This window comes from Cornus florida, unplaced genomic scaffold, assembly GCF_030987335.1.
Source record: "Cornus florida cultivar Cherokee Brave unplaced genomic scaffold, ASM3098733v1 CherokeeBrave_3.0.0_Hap2_Chr01, whole genome shotgun sequence".
Classification (NCBI taxonomy): Eukaryota; Viridiplantae; Streptophyta; class Magnoliopsida; order Cornales; family Cornaceae; genus Cornus; species Cornus florida.
The window spans coordinates 115087302-115111584 of NW_026775571.1; the positions used below are offsets into that span (position 1 = coordinate 115087302).

At 29.8% G+C, this 24283-nt stretch overlaps 1 protein-coding gene across 1 annotated transcript; it reads left to right on the top strand.

Annotated features, from left to right (window-relative positions):
- The first annotated feature begins 13167 nt into the window (after positions 1 to 13167).
- Positions 13168 to 18113, top strand: LOC132281316 (glutamate receptor 2.8-like). The gene is made up of 4 exons (XM_059783034.1): positions 13168 to 13194; positions 16700 to 16784; positions 17276 to 17664; positions 17877 to 18113. Exons 1-4 carry the CDS (start codon positions 13168 to 13170, stop codon positions 18111 to 18113), a joined length of 738 nt encoding a protein of 245 aa, XP_059639017.1.
- Positions 18114 to 24283: the final 6170 nt, after the last annotated feature.

Sequence of the window (24283 nt, forward strand, 5' to 3'; positions counted from 1 at the left end):
ACCTTAGCTAAACACCCCCACACTTTTAAGAATTTATAGGAAGGTTTTTGACCTTTCCATAATTCATAAGGTGTCACATTTGATTTCTTTTGAGGTACCTTGTTGAGAACATAATTAGCAGAGAGCAATGCTTCCCCCCACAAATTCTGGGTTAAACCAGAACTTATCAACATAGCATTCATCATTTCTTTTAAGGTACGGTTTTTGCGTTCAGCAACACCGTTCTGTTGAGGTGAATAAGGAGCGGTAGTTTGGTGAATAATACCATGTTCTGAGCAAATGTCAGTGAATGGTACTTCGTATTCACCACCTCTATCACTTCTAAACATCTTTATCTTTTTTCCAAGTTGATTCTCAACCTCATTTTTGTAATGCTTAAACATTTCCAAGGTTTCATCTTTACTTCTTAACAAGTATACATAACAATATCTTGTGCAGTCATCAATAAAAGTAACGAAATACATTTTCCCACCTCTAGTTGGCACAGATTTAAAGTCACAGATATCACTGTGAATTAATGCTAGAGGTTCAGTACTTCGCTCTATGGAGTGAAATGAGGTTCTAGTCAATTTTGCTTCTACACATGTTTGGCATTTTTTATTTAAATCAATATTAAATTTAGGTATAGATTCCATGTTAATTAATCTACGAATAGTATCATAATTAACATGTCCTAACCTACCATGCCATACATCAGATGAGTCAATAATATAAGCAGAAGAAGCACTAGCTTTATTATTATCATTAATAGCTTTGGGTACAACAGTCATTATATTGAACTTAAATAGTCCATTACTTAGATACCCTTTGCCCACATACACCCCATTCTTAGTCAGCACAAACTTATCAGATACAAAGACCAGCTTGAACCCATTCTTACTTAGTAGTGACCCAAAGACCAAGTTCTTCCTGATGTCTGGTACATGCAGCACATTATTAAGAGTGAGCTCTTTCCCTGAGGTCATTAGTAGCTTGATCTTTCCTTGTCCTTCAACCTTTGCAGTAGAAGAATTTCCCATGTAGAGTTGTTCTTCATTATTTATAGTTTCATAGGTAGTGAACATCCTCTTTTCAGAGCAAACATGACGAGTAGCTCCTGTGTCCACCCACCATTCTCTGTTGTTGCTTACCAGGTTGATTTCAGAAACCACAGCTGAAAGATTTAACTCTGATACATCAGCTGTCAACTTATCTTCTTCAGCTATGTGCACCTCAGTGGTCTTCTTCTTGGGGTTATGATGTGTTTTTTGGCTACGACAATCTTTAGCTCGGTGTCCTAGCTTGCCGCATATGAAACACTTCCCAGTGAACTTCTTGTAGTTTCCTTGGCTAGGACCTTCTCCAGAGTGCTTCCTCTTCTAATTTTTCTGTCCAGCTTCCACTACATTTGCCTTTGACACCATTGAAGAAATTTCGGCTCTCTTTTCAGATGTACGGTTATCTTCTTTAATTCTCAGCCTGACAATTAAGTCTTCGAGCCCCATTTCCTTGCGCTTATGCTTCAAGTAATTTTTGAAATCTTTCCAAGTAGGTGGCAGCTTTTCAATGATTGAAGCTACTTGAAAGGATTCACTCAATGTCATCTTTTCAGCATGTATCTCATGTAGGATCAATTGGAGCTCCTGCACTTGGCTCACGACTGTCTTGGAGTCTATTATTTTGAAGTCCAGAAATCGTCCAACCACGAATTTCTTCAAGCCAGCATCCTCTATTTTATACTTTTTGTCTAACGACTCCCAAAGCTCTTTAGCGGTATTTATTGGACTGTACACATTATATAAGGTGTTGTCCAATCCATTGAGGATGTAGTTCTTGCATAGGAAGTCTCCATGCTTCCATGTATCAACAGCTCCAAGCTTGGTAATGTCTGTATCACCCTCATCTAACACTGGAGCAGTCTCAGTCAGATACTTGCTTAGATTCAGAGTTGTAAGGTAGAACATCATTTTCTGTTGCCACCTTTTAAACTCCGTCCCGTTGAATTTTTCGGGCTTCTCCCTATGACTGACGGGAACATTAGGCACGGTAATACTCGTACTTGCCATTTGTCTGTTATATATTGATATACAGACCACGACTCAAATTATAATAATTATAACAACAATAATAATTAAATAATTATTACTATAGTATAAAGTCTATCTTATCTGTCTTAAGATTGTGGATCTAAAGTGTATCATATACTATAGTATAATTTATTTAAATATTATTTGTAAATATAATATTTATTATAATAATCTATATATATTTATATAGTTTAATATCAAGAAAATAAAACTATAAAATAAAAGAACCTGTTAAAGTCGAGACTAGAATTTAATTCTATAGCCTTAAGACAGATACACCCCGCTACGGTGCTAACGGACTCTTCGGCGTCTATCTCCCAGGATACAACGACTTTTCTTCCTTTAATAGTAGCACTTCAAACCAATGGAATAGGCGAACCGGTTCGGTGTAGTACTCTCAGTTGAACTCAGACTCGGAGACCAGGATTGAACCCTAACTCGAAGACCAAGATTGAACCCAAACTTGGAAACCAAGGTTCGAACCCAATCCAAACCAGTTTAGGTTAAACCCAAACCAGTGGCTGAACCGAACAAAGATGAATCAGAAGAAGAGAAGAAGATTTCTGAATTGGTGTTGTTGAAATGAACCCAATGATGGGTATTTATAGGCTTGTTGGTGCCTATTCTGAATGGGTGCACCCATAGTCCGAATGGGTGCAACCATTGTTGACCAATCAAAATTAAAAATCTGTTGGTGGTTTTTTAATTTGTAAAGGGTGCAACCCTTGGTTCAAAAATAAAACTAATTTATGTCCAGCCCAGCCCTTTAATTTCGTCCAATCCAGCAAGCAAACAATCCAACTCGGCGACCATTAATTCAGCCCAACAGGCCCATTTTGATAAGTCCAGCAACAAAATAAAATTCAACCACACAGGCCCATCCTAACTTTGTGTAAAAAGTTAAACCCATTTCACAATCAAGCCCCGCCCCGCCCCGCCCTAGCCCGAACCGGGCGGGCGGCGCGCGCGTGTGGTAGTTGGTTCGGATCCAGGCTAGCCTAGGTCCTCCCCCTCTTAAAAACTTGGGTGCCCTTGACCGCAAACCCAAATCCCATACTAGACATATATATACTCAAGGTTGCTTTGTTACTTTTTCGATGTGGGACAAGCATTTCCCACTTTATTCACACCCATTTAGGCTTTATAAATCACTTACTTTGGAGCCAATTTCTCATTCACCCGGAAACGGATTTGAGAAAAATAAATATACCACGTTCATCTCCTCGCAGAGAGGAACGCGCTCGTCAATAGATTCGCAAAAAATTCTTAGCGGAATCTTTTAAAAATCCTTCCAAAGTTTGCGTTTTCTAATGCCGTTTCCAACAACAAATTCTGTTGGTTCATTGACTGATCCGTCAAGGAAGCCAACTAGATCTTCACCTTCAATTAAAGACCAAATCTGTGTCTTCCATAAAAGATAGTTTGTCATGGTTAACTTGATTGAAACATAGTTACCAATAGACAAACTTGAAATGGTTTGAGCCATTTTAACGGAGCTACTGATGGAAGGTAGAAGGAGCTACTGATAAGAGGTAACTAGAAAGTAGAAAGAGCTACTGATAAAGAATTGTGGAAGAAGAAAAATTGCAAGATCTGCTCTGATACCATATAGAAATTGATAAAATGTTAAAGCTCCTTTTCCACCATATAATATTACAAGACTTGTTCCAGATTTATACTTGGGTTTTACAACAAACAATATCTGAAGAATTTCTTCAGTTACAATATTTAAAATTCAAAAGCTAGCTGATATCTACATGGCTTGTATATATCTTCAGTTATCCACCCTTACCATCTTCAGAATCATTATCTCCTTTTGAGTCTTTATCTTCCAACAATATTCTGTTATTACTCCTATGGGAGCTAAATTAAGAAGGTCCTTTAGACCAAGCCATCTTTTGATTTAGCAACAATTTCACAATATATATATTTTCATTTGAGGCCCTATGGCTTGTGCATTTTTGCGACTTACGATATTGAAAATACTGGGATATTTGGCCAAGTCGGGGTTTGACTTTTTTTGCTTGGCGTGTATTGAAAATTCTCCTATATATCTTCTGACCCTTTTTTTTTTTTTTTTTCTCATATATATCTTCTGACTTTTAATTCACACGTACCGGTATATATACACGTCTATTCGAACTATTCATTTTCCATATCTGACTTTCTTTTCTTTCTTTCTTTTTTATTTTTTTTATTTCTTATAGGTAGATGAAGCCTTTCGATGCCAGGAAAATAGATAACCAAAAAAAGTTGTTGTATGGAAAGAAGGAGAAAACTTACATTTAAACTAATGTGATAACAGAATACTGTGCTAGCCGTTGCAATGGCTACTTGAACCTCTTCTAGGTTATTGGGCCCATGGAGTTGGGTCAAGATTAGTCACTTGCATCCCAACTTATTGGGTTTGAGGCTTTTGCTCATTTGAGCCTTGTTAACCCATTTTTTTTTTTTTTTTTTTTTTTTATATATATAGACCCTCTGGAATTATTACTTTATTTATACTCGTATTTGTTTAAATATCTGAAAAAAAAAAAAAAAAAAAAAAAAAAAAAAAAAAAAAAACCTTGGACATTTCCTTAGGAGCCACAAAATTTAAGAAAACATTTACAGCACCAAAGGTTGTATAGCTTAGTGGTATCTAAATAGAAAAAATTAGGATAAACAATTTAAGAAAACATTTACAGCACTAAGGGTTGTATAGCTTAGTGGTATCTTACCACTTTTCAAAACAGAAAGTGAAGGGTTCAAATACCCACAAGAGCAAAAGTAGGAATGAGTGTGTTTCTTGGCTTAAACCATAAAAAATAAAAATAAAAGGAACAGGAAAATAAAACATTTACAGCAGCAAGCAAGCAAGGATGAAGACAAAAAGCTAAAAAGGCTGGAGAAAGAATAATGAACACCTCACACTACTTGATGATCTCATAAGCTGACTGGACTTTTAATAAATAGATTTACATTATATATCTCCAATGGGCATATAGAAAATAAAATTCAATATTTTTCTGCTCTAATACTTTTTATTTCTGCTAGTACTTTTTATAAACTATTTCCAATATTTATTATTACTAGGAAAAGACACGTGCGTTACACATGATGAATATTTTGTAATTTATTAAATTTTTATATATATATATATATATATATATATTTTTTATTTATAATTTTCGTTGTATGATATTGTCAGATATTAAATGAATTCATATCAATAATGTTTAGAGAGTAATAATGGTCACCTCAAAAGAAACAAAATAAGGTTTTCCAATGATAGATGAATCATCCTAAGTATGATATATTAGAAAATCCGAAAGAGTACCAACAATGTTTAGATTGTGATAATTGTCTCCTCAAAAGAAAGTAAAATATATTTAAAAAATTCGAAAGGTACTTAAAAGGTACCATAAACTATTCGAAATTATAATTTTATGAATTCTTAAACTATAACTCTTTGAAAAAAAAAAAAAAGTATTCATAAATTATTTATTTACCAATCTTTATCTATTTTGTATATCTCATTTCTTGGTGAAATGAATCATTATCAAGTGTTAATTCTTTCATGCTACGTTTGGTGTGCAGGAATGGAATGGAATGCTCATTCCAACCATTCAGTTGTTTGGTGTGCAGGAATGGAATAGAACGACCATTCCAATGGAATGAAAATCTATTCCAGGGAATGAAAATCCATTCCATTAGTAAACCTATGGAATAGAAGTAAGATAAAATATTTTTGTAATATTCCTAATAAGCCCTTAATCACATTCCAATAAGGCAAAAATATTTCGCATTCACCAAAATCTTTCACATTCCATTTTTCATGTTTATCGGCTTCTTTATTAGACGTGGTAAAGGTCTTTCATCTTCCTTCTCTTCTGAATATATCTAGAGCTGCCATTGACAAAAAAGTTGCAGGACTTTCAACCAAATTACAAGTATTAATTTCTTTGTTTATTTATTTTTGATAAGTATGTATTAAATCTCTTTTGGTCCCTTAGTCAAGTTCATCGTTGGAGAACCTTACTTGATTATAATTTTATCAAAACTAGAATTTTCAAGAAATCTACAATAAAAAAAATTAAAAAAAAAAATTACACAAGTACTTGAAAATATTACCAGGTTTTTTTGTTGGGTTGATGATTTATTTATTTCCTTAACTTTATTTGAGTTGATCTTATGATACACGATTTTTTATATATTATTAAGATTGATATATATATTTTTTATTTTTTAGCCTTTACATCAATTTCTTAGATTAAATATTCAATCATGGTGAGTTGGTTTAGTTATAATTTTTTATTTTTCTTTCCTCCAATGAAAAGGTCATTTTTGAGAAAAGGCACTCCCTTCCAGATTTAATGATACTCAACCAAACAATAAAATAATAATAATTATTTCATTCCAAAACGACTCATCGTGTCACACCAAACACTAATATTCATTACATTCCATTCTCATTCTCATTCCACTCCATTCATGCACACCAAACGTAGCATCAGTTCTTTTAATTATAGTTTTATAGAAACATTTTTTATAAAAACTCTTTTTATATTAATTAATAAATATTTTTTTATATGTTGTGTCAGAATTTTATAGAAACTCATTTAATAATAATATAAGGTAATTTGAATTTTATTAGGCAATTTTTAAAGTTTTATATATATATATAATAGTATAGATTTTTTTTTAAATAAATAGATAAAATAGGTAATTTGAATTTTATTAGGTAATTTTTAGAGCATTATAGAAACTTTTATTTTTGTAAAAACTCATTTTATATTAATTAATAAATATTATTTTATATTTTGTGTTAGAATTTTATAGAAAATAAATTTATTAGGTAATTTGTAATTTGAATTTTATTAGGTAATTTGAAAATGGTGATTAATTTTAATAGGTAATTTTTAGAATTTTATAGAAACTCTTTTCATAAACTCTTTTTATATCAATTAATAAATATTTTATAGTTTTACAGAAACTCCTTTATAAAAAATATTTTTATATTAATTAATAATTTTTTTATCTTTTGTGTTAGAGTTTTATAGAAACTCTTTTAATAATAGTATTGATTTTTTACACTAATTAATAACTATTTTATAGTTTTATAGAAACTCTTTTTATAAAAACTATTTTTGTAATTTGTATTTTATTAGGTAATTTGTAATTTGAATTTTATTAGGTAATTTGAAAATGGTGATATTTTTTTATATTTTGTGTTAAAGTTTTAGAGAAACTCTTTTATGGTGATTGATTTTATTAGCTAATTTTTAGAGTTTTATAGAAAATCTTTTTATAAAAACTCTTTTTATATTAGTTAATAAATATTTTTAATAAATATTTTATAGTTTTATAGAAACTCTTTTTATTAAAACTATTTTTGTAATTGAAATTTTATTTGGTAATTTGTTTTTATATTTTGTGTTAGAGTTTTATAAAAATTCGATTTATTAGGCAATTTGAATTTTAATAGGTAATTTGAAAATACGCTTTTCATATTAATTAATAAATATTTTTTTATATTTTGTGTTAGAGTTTTATAGAAACTCTTTTAATAATAGTATAGATTTTTTTATACTAATTAATAAATATTTTATAGTTTTATAGAATTTCTTTATATAAAAACTATTTTTGTAATTTGAATTTTATTAGGTAATTTGTAATTTGAATTTTATTAGGTAATTTGAAAGTGATGATTGATTTTATTAGGTAATTTTTAGTGTTTTATTGAAACTCTTTTTATAAAAACTATTTTTATATTAATTAATAAATATTTTATAGTTTTATAGAAACTCTTTTGATAAAAACTATTTTTATAATTTGAATTTCATTAGGTAATTTGTAATTTGAATTTTATTAGGTAATTTGAAAGTGGTGATTGATTTCATTACGTAAATTTTAGAGTTTCATATAATTTTATATTAATTAATAAATATATATATATTTTTATATTTTGTGTTATAGTTTTAAAGAAACTCTTTTAATAATAATATAGATTTATCAGGTAGTTTGAAAGTGGTGATTTATTTTATTTGGTAATTTTTAAAGTTTTATAAAACTATTTTTAATTCAGAAATACCTCTTTTTATATAAACTATTTTTATATTAGTTAATAAATTTTGTAAAACTGTTTTTATAAAACTATTTTTATATTAATTAATTATTATTTTTTTATATATATATTTTATGTTACAGTTGTATAAAAACTCTTTTAATAATAGTATAGATTTATTAGGCAATTTGTAATTTGAATTTTATTAGGTAATTTAAAAGTGGTGATTTATTTTTTTTTAGGTAAATTTTAGAGTTTTATAAAAACTATTTTTATATTAATTCATAAATAACTCTTTTTATAAAAACTCTTTTTACATTAATTAATAAGAATTTTTTTATATTTTGTGTTACAGTTTTATATAAACTCTTTTAATAATAGTATGTATTAGGTAATTTGAAAGTGATGATTTATATTATTAGGTAATTTTGAAATTGGTGATTTATTTTATTAGGTGATTCTTTTTAGAAACAAATAGATAAATAGGTAATTCTTTTAATAACAATATAGATTTATTAGGTAATTTGTAATTCAAATTTTATTAGGTAATTTGAAATTGGTGATTTATTTTATTAGGTAGTTTTTTTTAGAAACAAATAGATAAATAGGTAATTTGAATTTTATTATGTAATTTGAAGTATATTATGTAATTTTTAGACTTTTATATCAATTAATAAATATTTTTTTATATTAATAAATAAATACTAAAATAGTGAAAAACTCTTGTTAGAGTTTTATAGAAACTCTTCTAATAATAATAATATAGATTTTTTATACTAATTAATAAATATTTAATAGGTTTATAGAAATTTTTTTTATTAAAATTATTTTTGTAATTTGAATTTTATTAGATAATTTAAAAGTGAAAAGACACGTGCAAGTAGATATTTTGTAGTGTAACAGTACTGCTAAGGAATGGTGTGAGTCTCTGAGTGATGTAAATTTTCCCTCTTTTATTTGCTTTTTTGCTATGCCCGTATTCCTTTCACTCAGATCACGAATCAAAAGGATTCTATAGCAACCGCGATTTTTTTTAAGAGACGTGTTATATATTTATATATATATATATATATTGTTAGTTATTTATATAAGGAGATAAAGCTATCATCTAATTTATTTTGAAATTTAAAAGAGTTTTAATTGAACTCAACCACTGGATATATATGTAAATGTCTAGAATTAGTTGTATTAAGTTTTTACCTACGTTGCTATCCCGAGGATTTTACGCGTTCGTTGTTGTGAAGCGAAGAAAAGTCAGGCAAGTTAATTCTTGCTTGTAACCCCTTTTATATATTTGTGCTAAGATCACTATTTATGATTTAATTATAGAATTCATGAATTTTGATTTGGTTAGAATGGTGGAGATTGCATATAGAAGCACTGAGTTAATCCGATATTATAGATTTGTATGATGCTATATTCTGTACTTCTCGATTATTCTTGTATAAGGATACTGTGGAGAATTACTAGTGATGTTTACAAGTCATTTTGGAATTTTGTCAATCTCCAATAAAATTAGCTTTAAGTTTATGACGCATCTTAAATTTGACATAGTTTATGCGTTATTATTCCTCTGTTATCTCATGATGGTTATCCTAGTGATAAGCTTGGGTAGATTGTTTTGATTTATTAATTGTATTTATATAATCATGATTTAGAGAGAGACTGATATTATTGCAGGGGGGTTGGGAATTATATATTAGTTAAATTGATTACATGTATTGGACTTTTGTGTGGCCTGTAGTAGAGCACTATAGTGCATATGTATTCATAGATGACACAGTACCTATATTTACGTAGATTAGGTTTCTAGTTTTGTTGTCATTAATATAAATTATTGTCAGAAGAATTTGTTTCATAACCTGTATAGTCAGTAGCAAAAGAGATATTGAACCAAGATGAGATTATTATTTTTAACCAATTATGGACTGGTTTATGGGTTATGGGACTATGTTCATAGCATATTTAACAGATGTTGTCTTAATGCAGTATAAGTCATTGTGTGGTTTGAAAAAGAGTAAATGCTTGGAGTTCTGTATTTTACAAAGAATGGAAATTGCTTTAGTTATCACACATGAATTGATAATGGTGATTAAAAGTATTAAATTATTAGAGTAATGAATAAGATGATGGTGGTGGTTGGCGGTAAATGGGTTTTGAGGTTTTGCATGTCATTAATACACTAGTACGAATGTTGGATTATTGATCGGGAGATAATTATTTAATAATCTGGTGTAAGAATTTATTTGGGAGAATTATGAACTCTTGATGTTGTGCATGTGTTGTACATAAATATTATGAAGAATTTAGAAATATATCTAATAGATGGTATTTTATTGCACACATATATGTGGATTAGTTGTTCAATTAGTTCAACTTGGCTGCTGGTAGCTTTGCGTCTTGGTATATATAATTCATGGTTATATAGGTGTCAATTAAGGATCCGTGGATTTCAGTAAAGAAATTGAACTAGTATTAGAAGTTAAGCCATGGTATAAATGATGGTGAGTGCAGTTAAAGTCAACTCAGATTGGCCGATAATGAGGGTGATTTTTAGAATGTAAGTTAGCAGGTTGCAAAATCTAAGACTACGAGTATGTTATGGAATGTTTTTAGTTATCAATTATTTAGGTAATTAATTAAGGTATTTGGTGTACTCGGGAAATTATGAGTTATGATTACTAAATGTTAAAGATATTTATCAAAGCAATGTTTTTGGTATTTAGATGAGGTATGTGAACTAGACGGAACAGTAGTTCGGGACTAACCTCTTAATGATTAGTCCAGATTATCGGATCAGTTAGGCATGGTCAGGGACCAACCTTATGCAAGTGCACTATTTTGTGTTATGGCCATGGGTCTAATGAGCCCTTATTGTGTGGACGTGATCAGGGATCATCTGGGTGAGTAGACGTACAACACAGCCACATGTGTGCAATTTGTAGTCAGGGACTATGCAATTCACATCATTTAATCTGAATGGAGCCGGGGGCTCATGTGAGGTAATGGCAATAGAATGCCAACCAGTTGAGGGGAGCCAGGGGCTTATGTAAGGTAAGTAGAATTTTAGTATTTTAAATTCTGGATGGGTTACAAGTTCACAGTTTGAGTAATGTTATAAAATGTCGATGATTTATAGATATTTCGTAGTCACTTATATATATATATATATATATATATATATATATATATATATATATATATATACGGATTATAAGTAAGGATTGACTTGCTGAACGATGATAGTGTTTAGCAATTTCTTGCTGAGCTTGTGAGCTCACCCCTTTATTACTTTCCGGTGCACATGGATTTAGCTTGCAAAGGAGGCTCAGTGGGAGAAGGAGATTTTCGAATTTCTACATTATGATTTTATTATTGTTTCTTAGTAAACACTTTGTAATAAAAATCACTTAGTTGGTGGAATTTTTAAATTAGTTGGGGATGTACCAGATTTCCTTTGGATTGATGGATTTTTTTAATAAAATGTTTTCTTATTGGTTTAATCATGAATTATGGTGAGTGTATGATGTGAGTCACGCAGCACATTTTAGTATTGGACAATGGTTCTTATGTTAGAATTTTTAGGGCGTGACAGATTCGGTTGCTTGGCACCCTTAATCTGGACATTCAACTTCATTATCTTATCTAGTCAATCTCTTTTTTTTTCCATGCATTGTGTGACACTGAAGAAAGGGCTTCCTCGCCCCATGAACGGAAGGTTCCAAAGAGGAATCTTGTCAGTGTTCAAGCATGTTCATCAAGCTCTTCGCGAAAACCATAGTTTGGAGATCAGATTGGCCCGAAAGAAGCATGAATTTGGGATCTTGAGAAATTATTGAAGAATGGAAAAACCACAAATTCCTAGCTAAAAAAGCTAGACCCAACTCCCACCGTGCCCTTTTTGATTACCAACTGAAATCTACACATATAGATTATCTACAAGCAAAATTCCACAAGACATGAGCTTGAACTCATGCATTGAGAGAAGAACGGAGAGGGATTATTTATGGGATTTAAGAAATCAAAACCTTCCAAATTCTCCTTCCATGTAGAGACCTGCCAAGTCTGAAGGTTGGTGAATCGCCCTGACAAGTGTTTTTGAACCCCACTCAACAACACATCTTAAAATTCAATAATACAAATCACAACCATACACAACTCAGGGTACAACTGAGTGGGACTGGTACTAACAAGAGAATTACATTTCTGAATCCCTCAAGACCCTCTAGATTTTTCGAGATTTATAGAATTTTCAATTTATATCTTCTTTCCCCCTTCTTCCATGCCTCTATTTATAGGCTTGATGATATGTGCCCTCTTGATTGAATTTCAAATAAAATAATGATTTTCTTTTATTAAAAAGTAATTTGTGTTAGAGTTTATAGAAACTCTTTAAATATATCTATGTCTAATGTGATAGAGTTTTATAGAAATTATTTTATTTACTTTAAATATATATTAATAATACTTGTATAATTAAATTTCCTTTTATTAAAAAAACTCACAATAAATAGATAAATATGTAATTTGTGTTAGAGTTATATAGAAACTCATTAAATATATCTTTGTCTAATGTGATAGAGTTTTATTGAAAAAAAAAATAGGTAATTTGTTTAAATATATCTTTGTCTAATGTGAATTTTAAGAGTTTTATATTAATTAATAAATATTTTTTTATATTAATAAATAAATACTGAAACACTAAAATATTTTGCACATTTAATAATAGTATAAATATATGTGAAAGTATTTACAGTATTGAGTTTGGGCCATTTTATCAAAGAGGCCCAACAAGCAAGTGCATAGAACATTAACAAAAGTTCAAGACCAAAGTTTTTCTTTTTTTGGGGTAAATAGTTAAAGCCCAAAGTATTGCAGGCAAATCCAGCCCGATAAAAGGCCCAACCGGCTTGTCTAATCAGGTAGCGGTTGTGTGGTTGATCTGTTACTTTGGACACTCCATACAAAATGTAAGATAAACGTGTGTAGCTAGCTAGCTACATCGTTGGATTGAGGGTTGTTTTGTGGGTCCAATATGTCATAATTGCATTGACAATGGGGACGACAGCTGACACCCTTTTTGTAAGTTGGCCTAACCCTCCGCGATGGAATTGATTTATTGATTCGAGCAGGGTTTAATCAGAGCATCTAAAAGTCCATACTCTCTCTAAATGATTATTTTCTGTATTTCATTTGAAATTTATGGAATGAAATAAATACTTTTACTGTATTTGAGGGTCAAATAAAATCTTATCAACGGATTGCTATTGAAAGCTTGTCAACAAGCCAATGCGAAAGCCACTCTTTAATTCCACGCAAAAGTATTTTTTCTAAATTATAATGATACTACTATTGTTTTGGCTAGTAGATTTGGTCTCTTTTTTCACACTTAAACTCTCTTTTATGTCTCCTTAAGTGCGTACATGTACTTTTTTGCATTTGTTTTTGAAAATTCATGTTTTTTTGCATTGATTTGACTCTATGGTTTTGGCTAGATTGGTCTCCTTTTTCACACTTGGATTTGCATTTTTTTTAAAAAAAAAAATTCATGTTTCACAAATGCCATAAGAGACAGAAAGGCAAAAAAATATTCCCCATATAGAGGGACAAAATATTATTAGTCAGCTCAAATATATAAAGGTCATAAAAATAATAAATTATTAGATGGTTCTAATTCATTTAATACGTGAAAAATAAATTAAATTCGAATACTTGTTGAGATTTTTTTGTTATAAATTAATACATTCTTGTGAGGTTATTTTCTCAATGAAAGAGTCTAAATTAAATTGGTACACCAACTATTTATGGACTTGGTTCATTTAATAATTTCTCCGTAAAGAGTTGTCCAAATAGAATTGTAGGTATATATATAAGTCATTTTCCGTAGAAAAGAGTAAAATGCTTTACTTAATCATGTATGTTAGCAAACACAAAATCAAAAATTAAAAATCATTTTTAAAAAAACAAAATCAGTCCTAAATTATTTAAAATAAATTATACTGACATTCATTCAAATTTGTTAAAATTATATAAACATATTTATGATATATAAGTGATATTTACATGAATTTCTCCGAAATAATTTTAAAAATTACACTAAACTCTCATTAAAAATGATATTCTACAACAATTACGCTTTCATTAATGGTCGGTATATCGGTCTGAAAGATGAAAAATGATAATGTCAAAAAAAGTTGAAATCTTATTACTAATCCCATTTTATGAGATATAGTTATTGAAGAAATATTATATCATATTAAGGCATATTAGTAATGTCACACCAACAAATAATTACCAACTAGAAAAGTCATTTAAATTTTTGAGGCAATAGTGAAGGCTTATGTAAATTTTTTGAGGCTGCACAATTCATGTGCTCACATTTACCTATATATATAAAAGAAGATGCGGCTAAAACTGTTTTTAAAACAAAAGATGGGTTTCTTCGTACGGATGCTTTTTAGGGTAATTTACACTGAATTTCTCTGTTGTTTCAAAAATAACACCCCCCTCCCCAACTAGCGTTCACTGTGACTATAATGTCTTAAATGACAATTATACCCATCCTACTTCACTGTTAATTACCATAATAACATATGAACAAAAATATCATTTCAAGTTTTCTAACAGGCAAAATTAGATTTTAAGTAAATTTTAAGCATGGCATTGTTTCGATGTAAAATATATTGTTTGGATTTTTTTTTCTTTTTCAGGTAATATATATATATATATATATATATATATATATATATATATATATTCGTTTTTGATAAAGGTTTAGGTCGAGATTAAAATCGAGTCCATTTAGTGGGCCATATAAAATAATTTGTTAAAATTGATGAGTAAGTTGTTTTTGTTAAATTTTATTATTTTTTGCTTCGTAAATATTTTATAACAAACAAACACCATAAAATAAAATAAAAATATTTTACGGAGCCTACATCAACAATATTGACGGATTTTGTGATAGAAGAGTCATTATCACTCAAACTAAAACTATATGAGAGGTCAGTATTATTTTTGAAATTAGAAGTGAGATCCCTGTTATTTAGGCATTCAATAGGGGAGGTCAGTTGGGCGTAAATATCAAATGGGATGGTTATGTAATAGTTCTTGGTCTAATCTCTAGGCCTGTATATTTATCTAGTTTCTATATATTAAATTTACATTTCAAAAAAAATAAAAAATAAAAATAAATAGGGGAGGTCAGTGCATATATTTTATTTATTCTTTTTTAGTGCATTTTTATGTATGATGAAGTTTACAAATTAAACTCCAATTTTTTTCTGTTCATTATGTATACAAATACAAACTCGGCAAGATGGCAAACTAAAAAATAAAATTGGACATTATTATAGAAGGATTAGGCAATATGCATATTATATATATATATACACACACACACACACAAATTCAAAATAAGAATTATTTGTCAGTATATGTCATTCTTAATTTGTTATGATATATAAAAATACAGAAACTATCTCTTGCACACTATTGAACAAGAAAGTTTCTTCATAATTATAGTATTTTTTTTTTTTTTTTTTTTTGTAACTATCTATTCATCACTATATTTGGTGTGGAGAAAATTTCTTGTTAATTAGTGTGTAGGAGATCATTTCTGGTCATTTCTATTATATACTTGTATAGTTGTGTGTGTGTATATATATATATATATATCAAACATTTCCTCTTTGATCTTCTTACTTTTTTTTTTTTTTTTTTTGGGTAATTAAGTATGTCTAACATTTTCTTATAATACATGGGGAAATTAAGACAAGTTGATGGTTATATTGCTTGGATACAAATTAGTTGGTGGTATATATTTATTATCATTATACTTCAATATTGTTTCTAAATTTATTTATTTATTTTTAACACGAAAGCAAATGTTCAAAGCTAGTTAGCCACACATGTTCGAGTATCCGAAACTAAGACACGTAAAAATATATATATATATATATATATATATATATATATATTTATATTTATGAGATAAGTGAGTTTAGAAGGTAGATAAATTCTTTTGTTCACCTTTAGAAAGTTGAATTGAATACTTTTTTGATTTTATATCATTATATCAACTATTTGTTCGAAAATCTTAAACTTTATTATTTAAATTTCTTAACACATTATCTCATGCGCAACCTTTTTTTCATTTCGCAACCTTCTTTTCATTCCACACTCAGTTTCTATTTTAACTATCTTGTTAGATTTCAACTATTAACAACTATCTACACTAAAAAGTTAGCATTAGGAAGCTCCGCTAAATCCATCCTTAATATTTAAAATAGCTGGTGATTAACATAGTATTAGCAAAATTCTGAATTGCAATCGCTTCTGTCGCTTAATAAATTAAAATTAAAATATGTATTGCTTGTTAGAGGGTGTAAATATTAATTTACATCCATTCTAACATCTTAAAGTTCTCAAATTGAAACATATGTTTACACCAATACAAACACGACATGTCGCACATATAAATACGACTAATGAATAGTATCTTGAATTTTTTTTATTCCCTTCAATTATTTGTTTTAACAAAGATGGCATGCTTCTTTAACTGTGGGGAATTTTTTTTTGATTGAAGACATTTGATGCTGTCGTCGGTGATATAACAATTCTTGCTGATCGTTGGAGGAACGTGGAATTTACTACACCCTATACTGAGTCAGGTATGTGGCTGATAGTTCCAGCGAAGCCCAATGCTCCAAATGCATGGATGTTTTTGACCCCTTTCAACCTGGAATTGTGGATGGTTACCGGGGCCATTTTCCTCTACACAATGTCAATAGTTTGGTTCTTGGAACATCGATCCAATCCAGAATTTCGTGGTCCATGGAATGATCAACTTGGCAATGTGCTTTGGTTCACCTTCTCTTCAATTTTCTTCGCCCATAGTAAGTATATAGCTTAGTATATATGCATGTTTTGACCCAAAACATTTTATTGGAGATATATAGTATCAACATTTTTGTTTTTAAACTAGAATCACATGTTCAAGCATGTGATTATTTGTAAATGGTTTTAAGCATATATAGTTTTTGGAGAACCAATTTTCTTCTCTTACCGCATTTATAGCTTAGGTTTCAGGCATATATATATAGCTTGTTTGTTGGAGTTGTGATTCGATTAGCCAAAATAAAAATCTGGTTAAATTTTGCAGGGGAAAAGATTAAACACAACTATACTCGAGTGGTGGTGGTGGTGTGGCTTTTTGTGGTGTTGGTGGTAACTCAGAGCTACACTGCCAATCTCTCTTCAATGCTTACTGTGTCACGACTTGATCCCAATGTGGACTCCCTAAAGAAAAGCAATGCCATAGTTGGGTGCTATGGCAATAAAGTTATAAGAGACTACTTGGTGAATGTGCTTGATTTCAAAAAGGAGAACATCAGGAAATTTCGCACCCAATTGGAGTATCTGAAAGCTTTTAAGAGTGGCATTATCTCAGCGGCATTTCTTGAAGCCCCTTATGCAAAAGCTATCCTCAAGCACTACTGCGATCAATTTACTGTCACAGGACCAACTTATGAATTCGGAGGACTTGGCTTTGTGAGTACTATAATAGTATAATGCATATATGGTGGATTGAACAACTCCTCCTAATTCCTTGAAACTTGAACTCTTCTATAGAAGGAACACCATCGATCTTCATCAATAAATCACATTAAACTAGTATATATACATGTTATCTAGCTACTATATATTAATATAAGCAAACTGAGTATTAAAAAATTCCTCCTGGTCATGTGCTCTTAATGCAGGTCTTCCAGAAAGGCTCTCCTATAGCTACTAATGTTTCTGAAGCCATTCTAAGACTATTGGAAGACGGCACTCTGAAAAGATTGGAAGATGAGTACTTTGCTCCCTCCTCCGATTGTTCAAACTTCCAGACTACCAAAAGCAACGGTAGCTTGAGCCTCCAGAACTTTTGGGGTCTATACGTCTTCTACGTTGCCACTTCCACCATTTGTTACTACTCTTCATCATGCATTCGCTGAAGAATGAGTGATGCCACCATGAACTTCAACAAGGCAACATCACGTAAACTTTAATTAATTCGTGTTAAGCATTAATCACAAATAAATATGAATTTCAAATCTTAGAACTTCATGATTTTCACATATCTATAATGCATAAATAAATAGTTACATATAAATACCTCGATCTGTAATTGTAAAACTCGTAGAGATCAAGGTAAATATTGAGATCCTTTCTGCGGAACGAACAACATGCTAAACTGCAATAGCCAAAACGTAGAAACCGATTTCTCTCTGTTGGCTTTTTGCACACATAAATATTATACGTGTGTTGTTTTCATTAGCATACATAATTGATGGGATATATGTATTTTTATAAAAGCAGAGAGAGGACCAGTTTTCCTTTTTAGTAACCTTAATTCCACTTTACATCAAAGTAAAGAATAAATAGGAAAACACTTCAATAATTATTTACCAAAAAGGTAATTTAATAAATTGACCAAATAATATAATATTAATCTGATATCTATTTACTTAATCAATAATTAATGAAATATATCCCATGTCCAAATCATGTGGGTCACACAATTAATAAATAATCTTACATTCTCCCACTTGGCTTATATGATAACTTCTGTAGTGGTTTAGTAAAATAGTCATTAATGTGCACCATAAATCAGATTGAGTCCTTAAGTTGGTCATCATAAATACCATGGTAAATAAATTACCAATTCGAGTCATGACAGATATATATCACTAAATGACACCGTCCCTTCCATGTACCACAACACTAGTAACCTATTCAAGAAATTTTTTTGGCTAAGATCAAGTGTAGTTCTTAATTTTTTGGAGTCGGCTTTTTGGCTAACCTTTCTTGATCTTTTGGCTGAGATCAGGTGTAGTAGTATTTTCTAGGCCTTTTAGATTTCAGTATTTATTTACTAATATAAAAAATAGTTTTTATAAATAAAAAATTACCTAAAAATTATTTAAAGAGTTTAATTCAAGTTACACATTACCTAATAAAATTCATTTTTCTTATCTCACATTGGTTTTAAGTAAAAATGATTACATAGAAGTCTCTTATAAAATTATAAACTTAAAGAAATAATAATTACACTTTTCTTGGCCTTTTGGCTAAGATCAAGTATAGTACTAAATTTTTTTGGGTTGGCCTTTTAACTAACATTTCTTGGTCTTATTTATTAATATAAAAAAAGAGTTTTTATAAACAAAAAATTACCTAATAATTATTTAAAGAGTTTAATTCAAATTACAAATTACCTAATAAAATTCATTTTTCTTGTCTCACATTGGTATTAAGTAAAAAGAATTACATGGAAGCCTCTTATAAAACTATAGACCTAAAGAAATAAAAATCACGCCTTTCTCTTTTTTTGCTAAGATCAATTGTAGTACTAAATTTTATACTGTCATCAATGCAACACAACAGACACAAAATACTTTTAAAAGTATTATTATGTCTTAAAATCTTATTATTGTATTTATTTCAATGGTTTAATAATATTACAAATACATAATTCCTTATCTTTACTCATGTGCAGATTCATGATGATACTTAAAGTGCGAAGTATGGAACATATTGGAACACTTGCAACCCTAACAGTGTTCAATGATTACAAAACATTAATAAATTGTTCACTAGATAAAAATATAAATAATTATATATATAAACAATAAACAAATAAAAAATATATAAAAATATAAATTATATAAGTTAGAAAGCATTCATCACATGCAGCGCACGTGCCTTTTACTAGTATATATATAAACGGTTGTCAAATGAAAGCAAACTTTAATCTCATTTTCAATCCCTTGCCAAGTTAGAAACTCAAGTTGGTTAACTAGCTCAAGCCTTTAAAAATAAAAAAATAAAAAATAAAAAACTAGTATAGCGATTTCTTTTGTATAATTGTATAAATGGTTCTTATTTCATTTATAAATGATCACTTTCTATAATTATTGCTGAAATTTAATCCATGGATCGAACTCTTGGTCTTATGTTATCTCCATTTAAATAATCTTGCGTGCATTAAATGTGCACCATCACCGCTACCTGAGCAGAGGCATGGTTTGCCTTGGCCACCTACTGCTACTAGTGTCCCATCTATCAGTAGGTTAAGTAAGAGGACCGTCAGTTAAGGGAGAAATCGGCTCTCACATAGTTGTCCAAATAAGGGATAGTATAAATAGGAGTAATAAATATTGGGATTTGGTGGCAATATCGTTCTTGATGTTTTCTTTTTGAAATGAAGTACTTTCACCAAGTAGTCTTTTATAATGCTATTGCCATAGCAGCCAACTACGGCATTGTCCTTAATGAATAAGTCGACATTTGGATCAAGTATTGAGATAGTAATGTAAGCATTGAAGAGAAATTGGCAGTGTAGCTTTGTGTTACCATCTACACCACAAAAAGCCATACCACCACCACCACTCGAGTATAGTTGTGTCGAATTCCTTCCCTTGCAAAATTTATTCATTTTAATCCCTATATCAAAATTTGTAACATATATGAAGACTATGAATACTATATCAAAACAATTTATAAATAATTAGATGGTTGAATACACTAATATATGTGTTCGGGTAGCCAAAAAAAGTTTACTGGTGTCTTATCAAAGTAGAAAGTGAAGGGTTTAAGTTTTCATATGAGTAAAAGTAGATACAGATATGTTTCTTGCCTTAAAAAATAATAAAATAAAATAAAATAAAATAAATTATTTACAGCAGCAAGCAAACAAGGATGAACAAAAGCTAACTTCCGAAAAAAAAAAAATAAAAAAATAAAAAAAAAAAAAATTAAAGAAAAGAAGAAGAAGAAGAAGCTAGAAAGGCTGGAAAAAGAGGAATGAACACCTCAGAGCATCTCTAATGCTAAAAGCTATTTTCAGCTGTCAAATATATGTTTTGACAGGTGCTACAGTGTCAAAATGTTACATTTTAGCAATTCTGCTCCAATGGTGCATTTCATGCAAAATGCTATTTTTTGACATAACCACTATTCTTTTTTAACCATTCCCACTATTCATATTTGTATCAGTAATATTAATATTAGGCACATTCCAAGTCAAGTTGTAGACATCATAAGCAAACTAAAATTAAATCTAATTAAAAAGAAACAAATATCTAAAATATCTGATCAAAAAAAGACCAATATATATATATATATATGTGTGTGTGTGTGTGTGTGTGTGTGTGTGTGTGGAAATTTATATATTTGATTATATTATTATATAAAAAAAAATTTATATAAATTTTTTTGTCTTTTTCAGAAATTCATATATATATATATATATATATATATATATATATATATATGTATATTATATATATTTGAGTAAATTATTATTAAAAATATATATTTTTTTTAGGGCAAATCATTTCAGCCTCCCCAATGGTCTCCATCTCTATTCTCGTTCTCAACTCTGAACTCCCCCTCTCTCTCTCTATCTCTCTCTCTCTCTCTCTCTCCAACTGCAAACTAGAAAATCTACAAGAATCAGAAGTTGAAAGCCTATATATTTCAGTTTATCTATCTGTCTGCAAGAATCAAAAGATTAAAACCCATATCGGCATATCATTTCAAATTGTTCAAAAACCCATATCTTTCAGTTTACATCGCCTGCTATTCCAGTTCGGGTTCTCCGTTCGCAAGCTTTAGTCGCTCTCTCAACTCTCAAGCTTGGCCTCTCTCTCTCTGCAACTGCTAAATTGTATGTATGGGTTTTGTTTTAATTTTTTTTCCTAAATTAACTAATCAAGGTCTATAATTCTTGTTTTGCAAAATATATATTATTTGGTGAAATTTTTTATGATCTTTTTAATATATATATATATATATATATATATATATATAGACAAATTTGGGTTGAAATTATATGTATGTGTGTGTATGTGTGTGTGGGTTGAAATTGTATGTGTGTGTGTGTGTGTGTGGGTTGAAATTGTATGTGTGTGTGTGTGTGTGTGTGTGTATGGGGTTGGTGTTAGAGAACTGCCAAAAAAAATTTTGCAGCTCTTATATTTGAGATAAATTTTTAGATTTTTAAATTTTAAGAGACCAAATGAAAGACCATTGGAGTATTTTTTTTTTATCCATCTCTCAAATTATGAGTATGAGAGCTCAAAATAAAAGAGAATTGGAGATGCTCTCATACTACCTGATAAGCTGACTGAACTTTTAATAAATAGATTTACATTAATTCTAAATGCCTTTAAACTCTACTTATATCTCCAATGGGCATGTAGAAAGAAAAAACAAGAAAAAAAAAAAAAAAAAAAAAAATGAATATTTTTCTGCTCTAATACTTCTATTTCTGTTACTACTTTTTATAAACTACTTCCAATATTTATTATATATGTAAAAGTATTTACGGTCTTGAGTTTGGGCCATTTTATCAAGGAGGCCCAACAAGCAAGTAGGGCATAGAAAATTAACAAAAGTTCAAGTCCAAAGTTTTTTTTTTTGGGTAAATAGTTGAAGCCCAAAGTATTGCAGGCAAATCCAACCTGATAAAAGGCCCAAGCGGCTTGTGTAATAAAGTAGCGGTTGTCTCTGTTAATTTGGACACTCCATACCAAATGTAAGATGAACGTGTGTGGCTACATGATTGGATTGAGGGTTGATTTTTTGGTGCAATATGTCATAATTGCATTGACAATGAGACGACAGCTGACACTGTGAAATTGATTTATTGATTGGAGCAGGGTTTAATCAGAGCATCAAAAAGTCCATACTCTCACTATTATTTCATTTGAAATTTATGGAATGAAATAAATACTTTATCAACGGATTGCCATTGAAAGCTTGTCAAGCCCGGGCTATCTTAATTTGACTCGTTTACAACCACTCATTTTAGTGTATTTTTTCTTTTCTTTCTGGTGGGGTATGGCCTAGATAGATTTTTTTTCTTTTAAGCCTTAGACTGTTCATTTGTATTTTTTTTCTGTCTTAGTTAAATAAAACACGTTCAGGAGGATTTTTTTTTTAATAAGGTGAAAAAGAGAGGGAGTGTTTAAAGGGTAATGCTATAGTTATTTTCTAGCTTGAGATATCTTAAAGTGGATTCTACTTTAATGCATTTAAAAATTGCAAGTAATTGGATTTAAGATCATTTCGACCTAATATTGACTTTAAAAATTATCTTTCAAAATAAAAAAGGGAAGACACTACTGTACATTAATCAGGTTATAATTAAACTTCTATGCTCCATAAGATTTTGGTCCCTTAATTGTTTGGCCATGCCAATGCGAAAGCAACTTGGAGGTGCCACTCTTTAACTCCACGCACAAGTATTTTTTATCAATGATAATGATTGGTTTTGGCTAGATTGGTCTCTTTTTTCACATTTGAACCCACTTTTAAGTCCCCTCAAGTGCGTGCATGTGCTTTTTTCTGCATTAGCCTTACAAAGTATTTATTTGATTCCATAAATTCCAAATGAAATAATCGCGAGGGTATGGACTTTTAGATGCTCTGATTAAACCCTGCTCCAATCAAAAAATCAATTCCACAGTGTCAACTGTCGTCCTCATTGTCAATGCAATTATGACATACTGCACCCAAAAATCAACCCTCAATCCAATCATGTAGCTACACACGTTCATCTTGCATTTGGTATGGAGTGTCCAAATCAACAGAGACAACCGCTACTTTATTACACAAGCCGCTTGGGCCTTTTATCGGGTTGGATTTGCCTGCAATACTTTGGGCTTCAACTATTATTAGGGCCAATTTGCACCAAAGCAAACATTTTTTTTTTTTTTTTTGGGGGGAGGGGGTGGTTTGTTCGCAGATCGTAATCGTGTTGCGGGTCGTAAGTTAACTTAAGAGTATTATATTAAATAATTCAATCCGAATACGACATGTTTAATAATCGTGTCAAGAACTCTTAACACTAACCCGACCTGTTTATTAAACAGGTTACACATGTAACCCGTTTAATGATATATTTATAAAAATAAATAAATTATATTATTTAAATTATTAATAATACTCAATAAAATACTAAATACTAAAAAAAAATATAAGTTTTAATTAACCAATTTACTAGATAGTTTCTAATTTTAAAAAGATTAAATTAAAAGACACAAGTTTATATAATAACTTTAGAACTTAAAAAGAAATTTATTTACGACATATATAGTTAAACTTGTATAAATGGGGC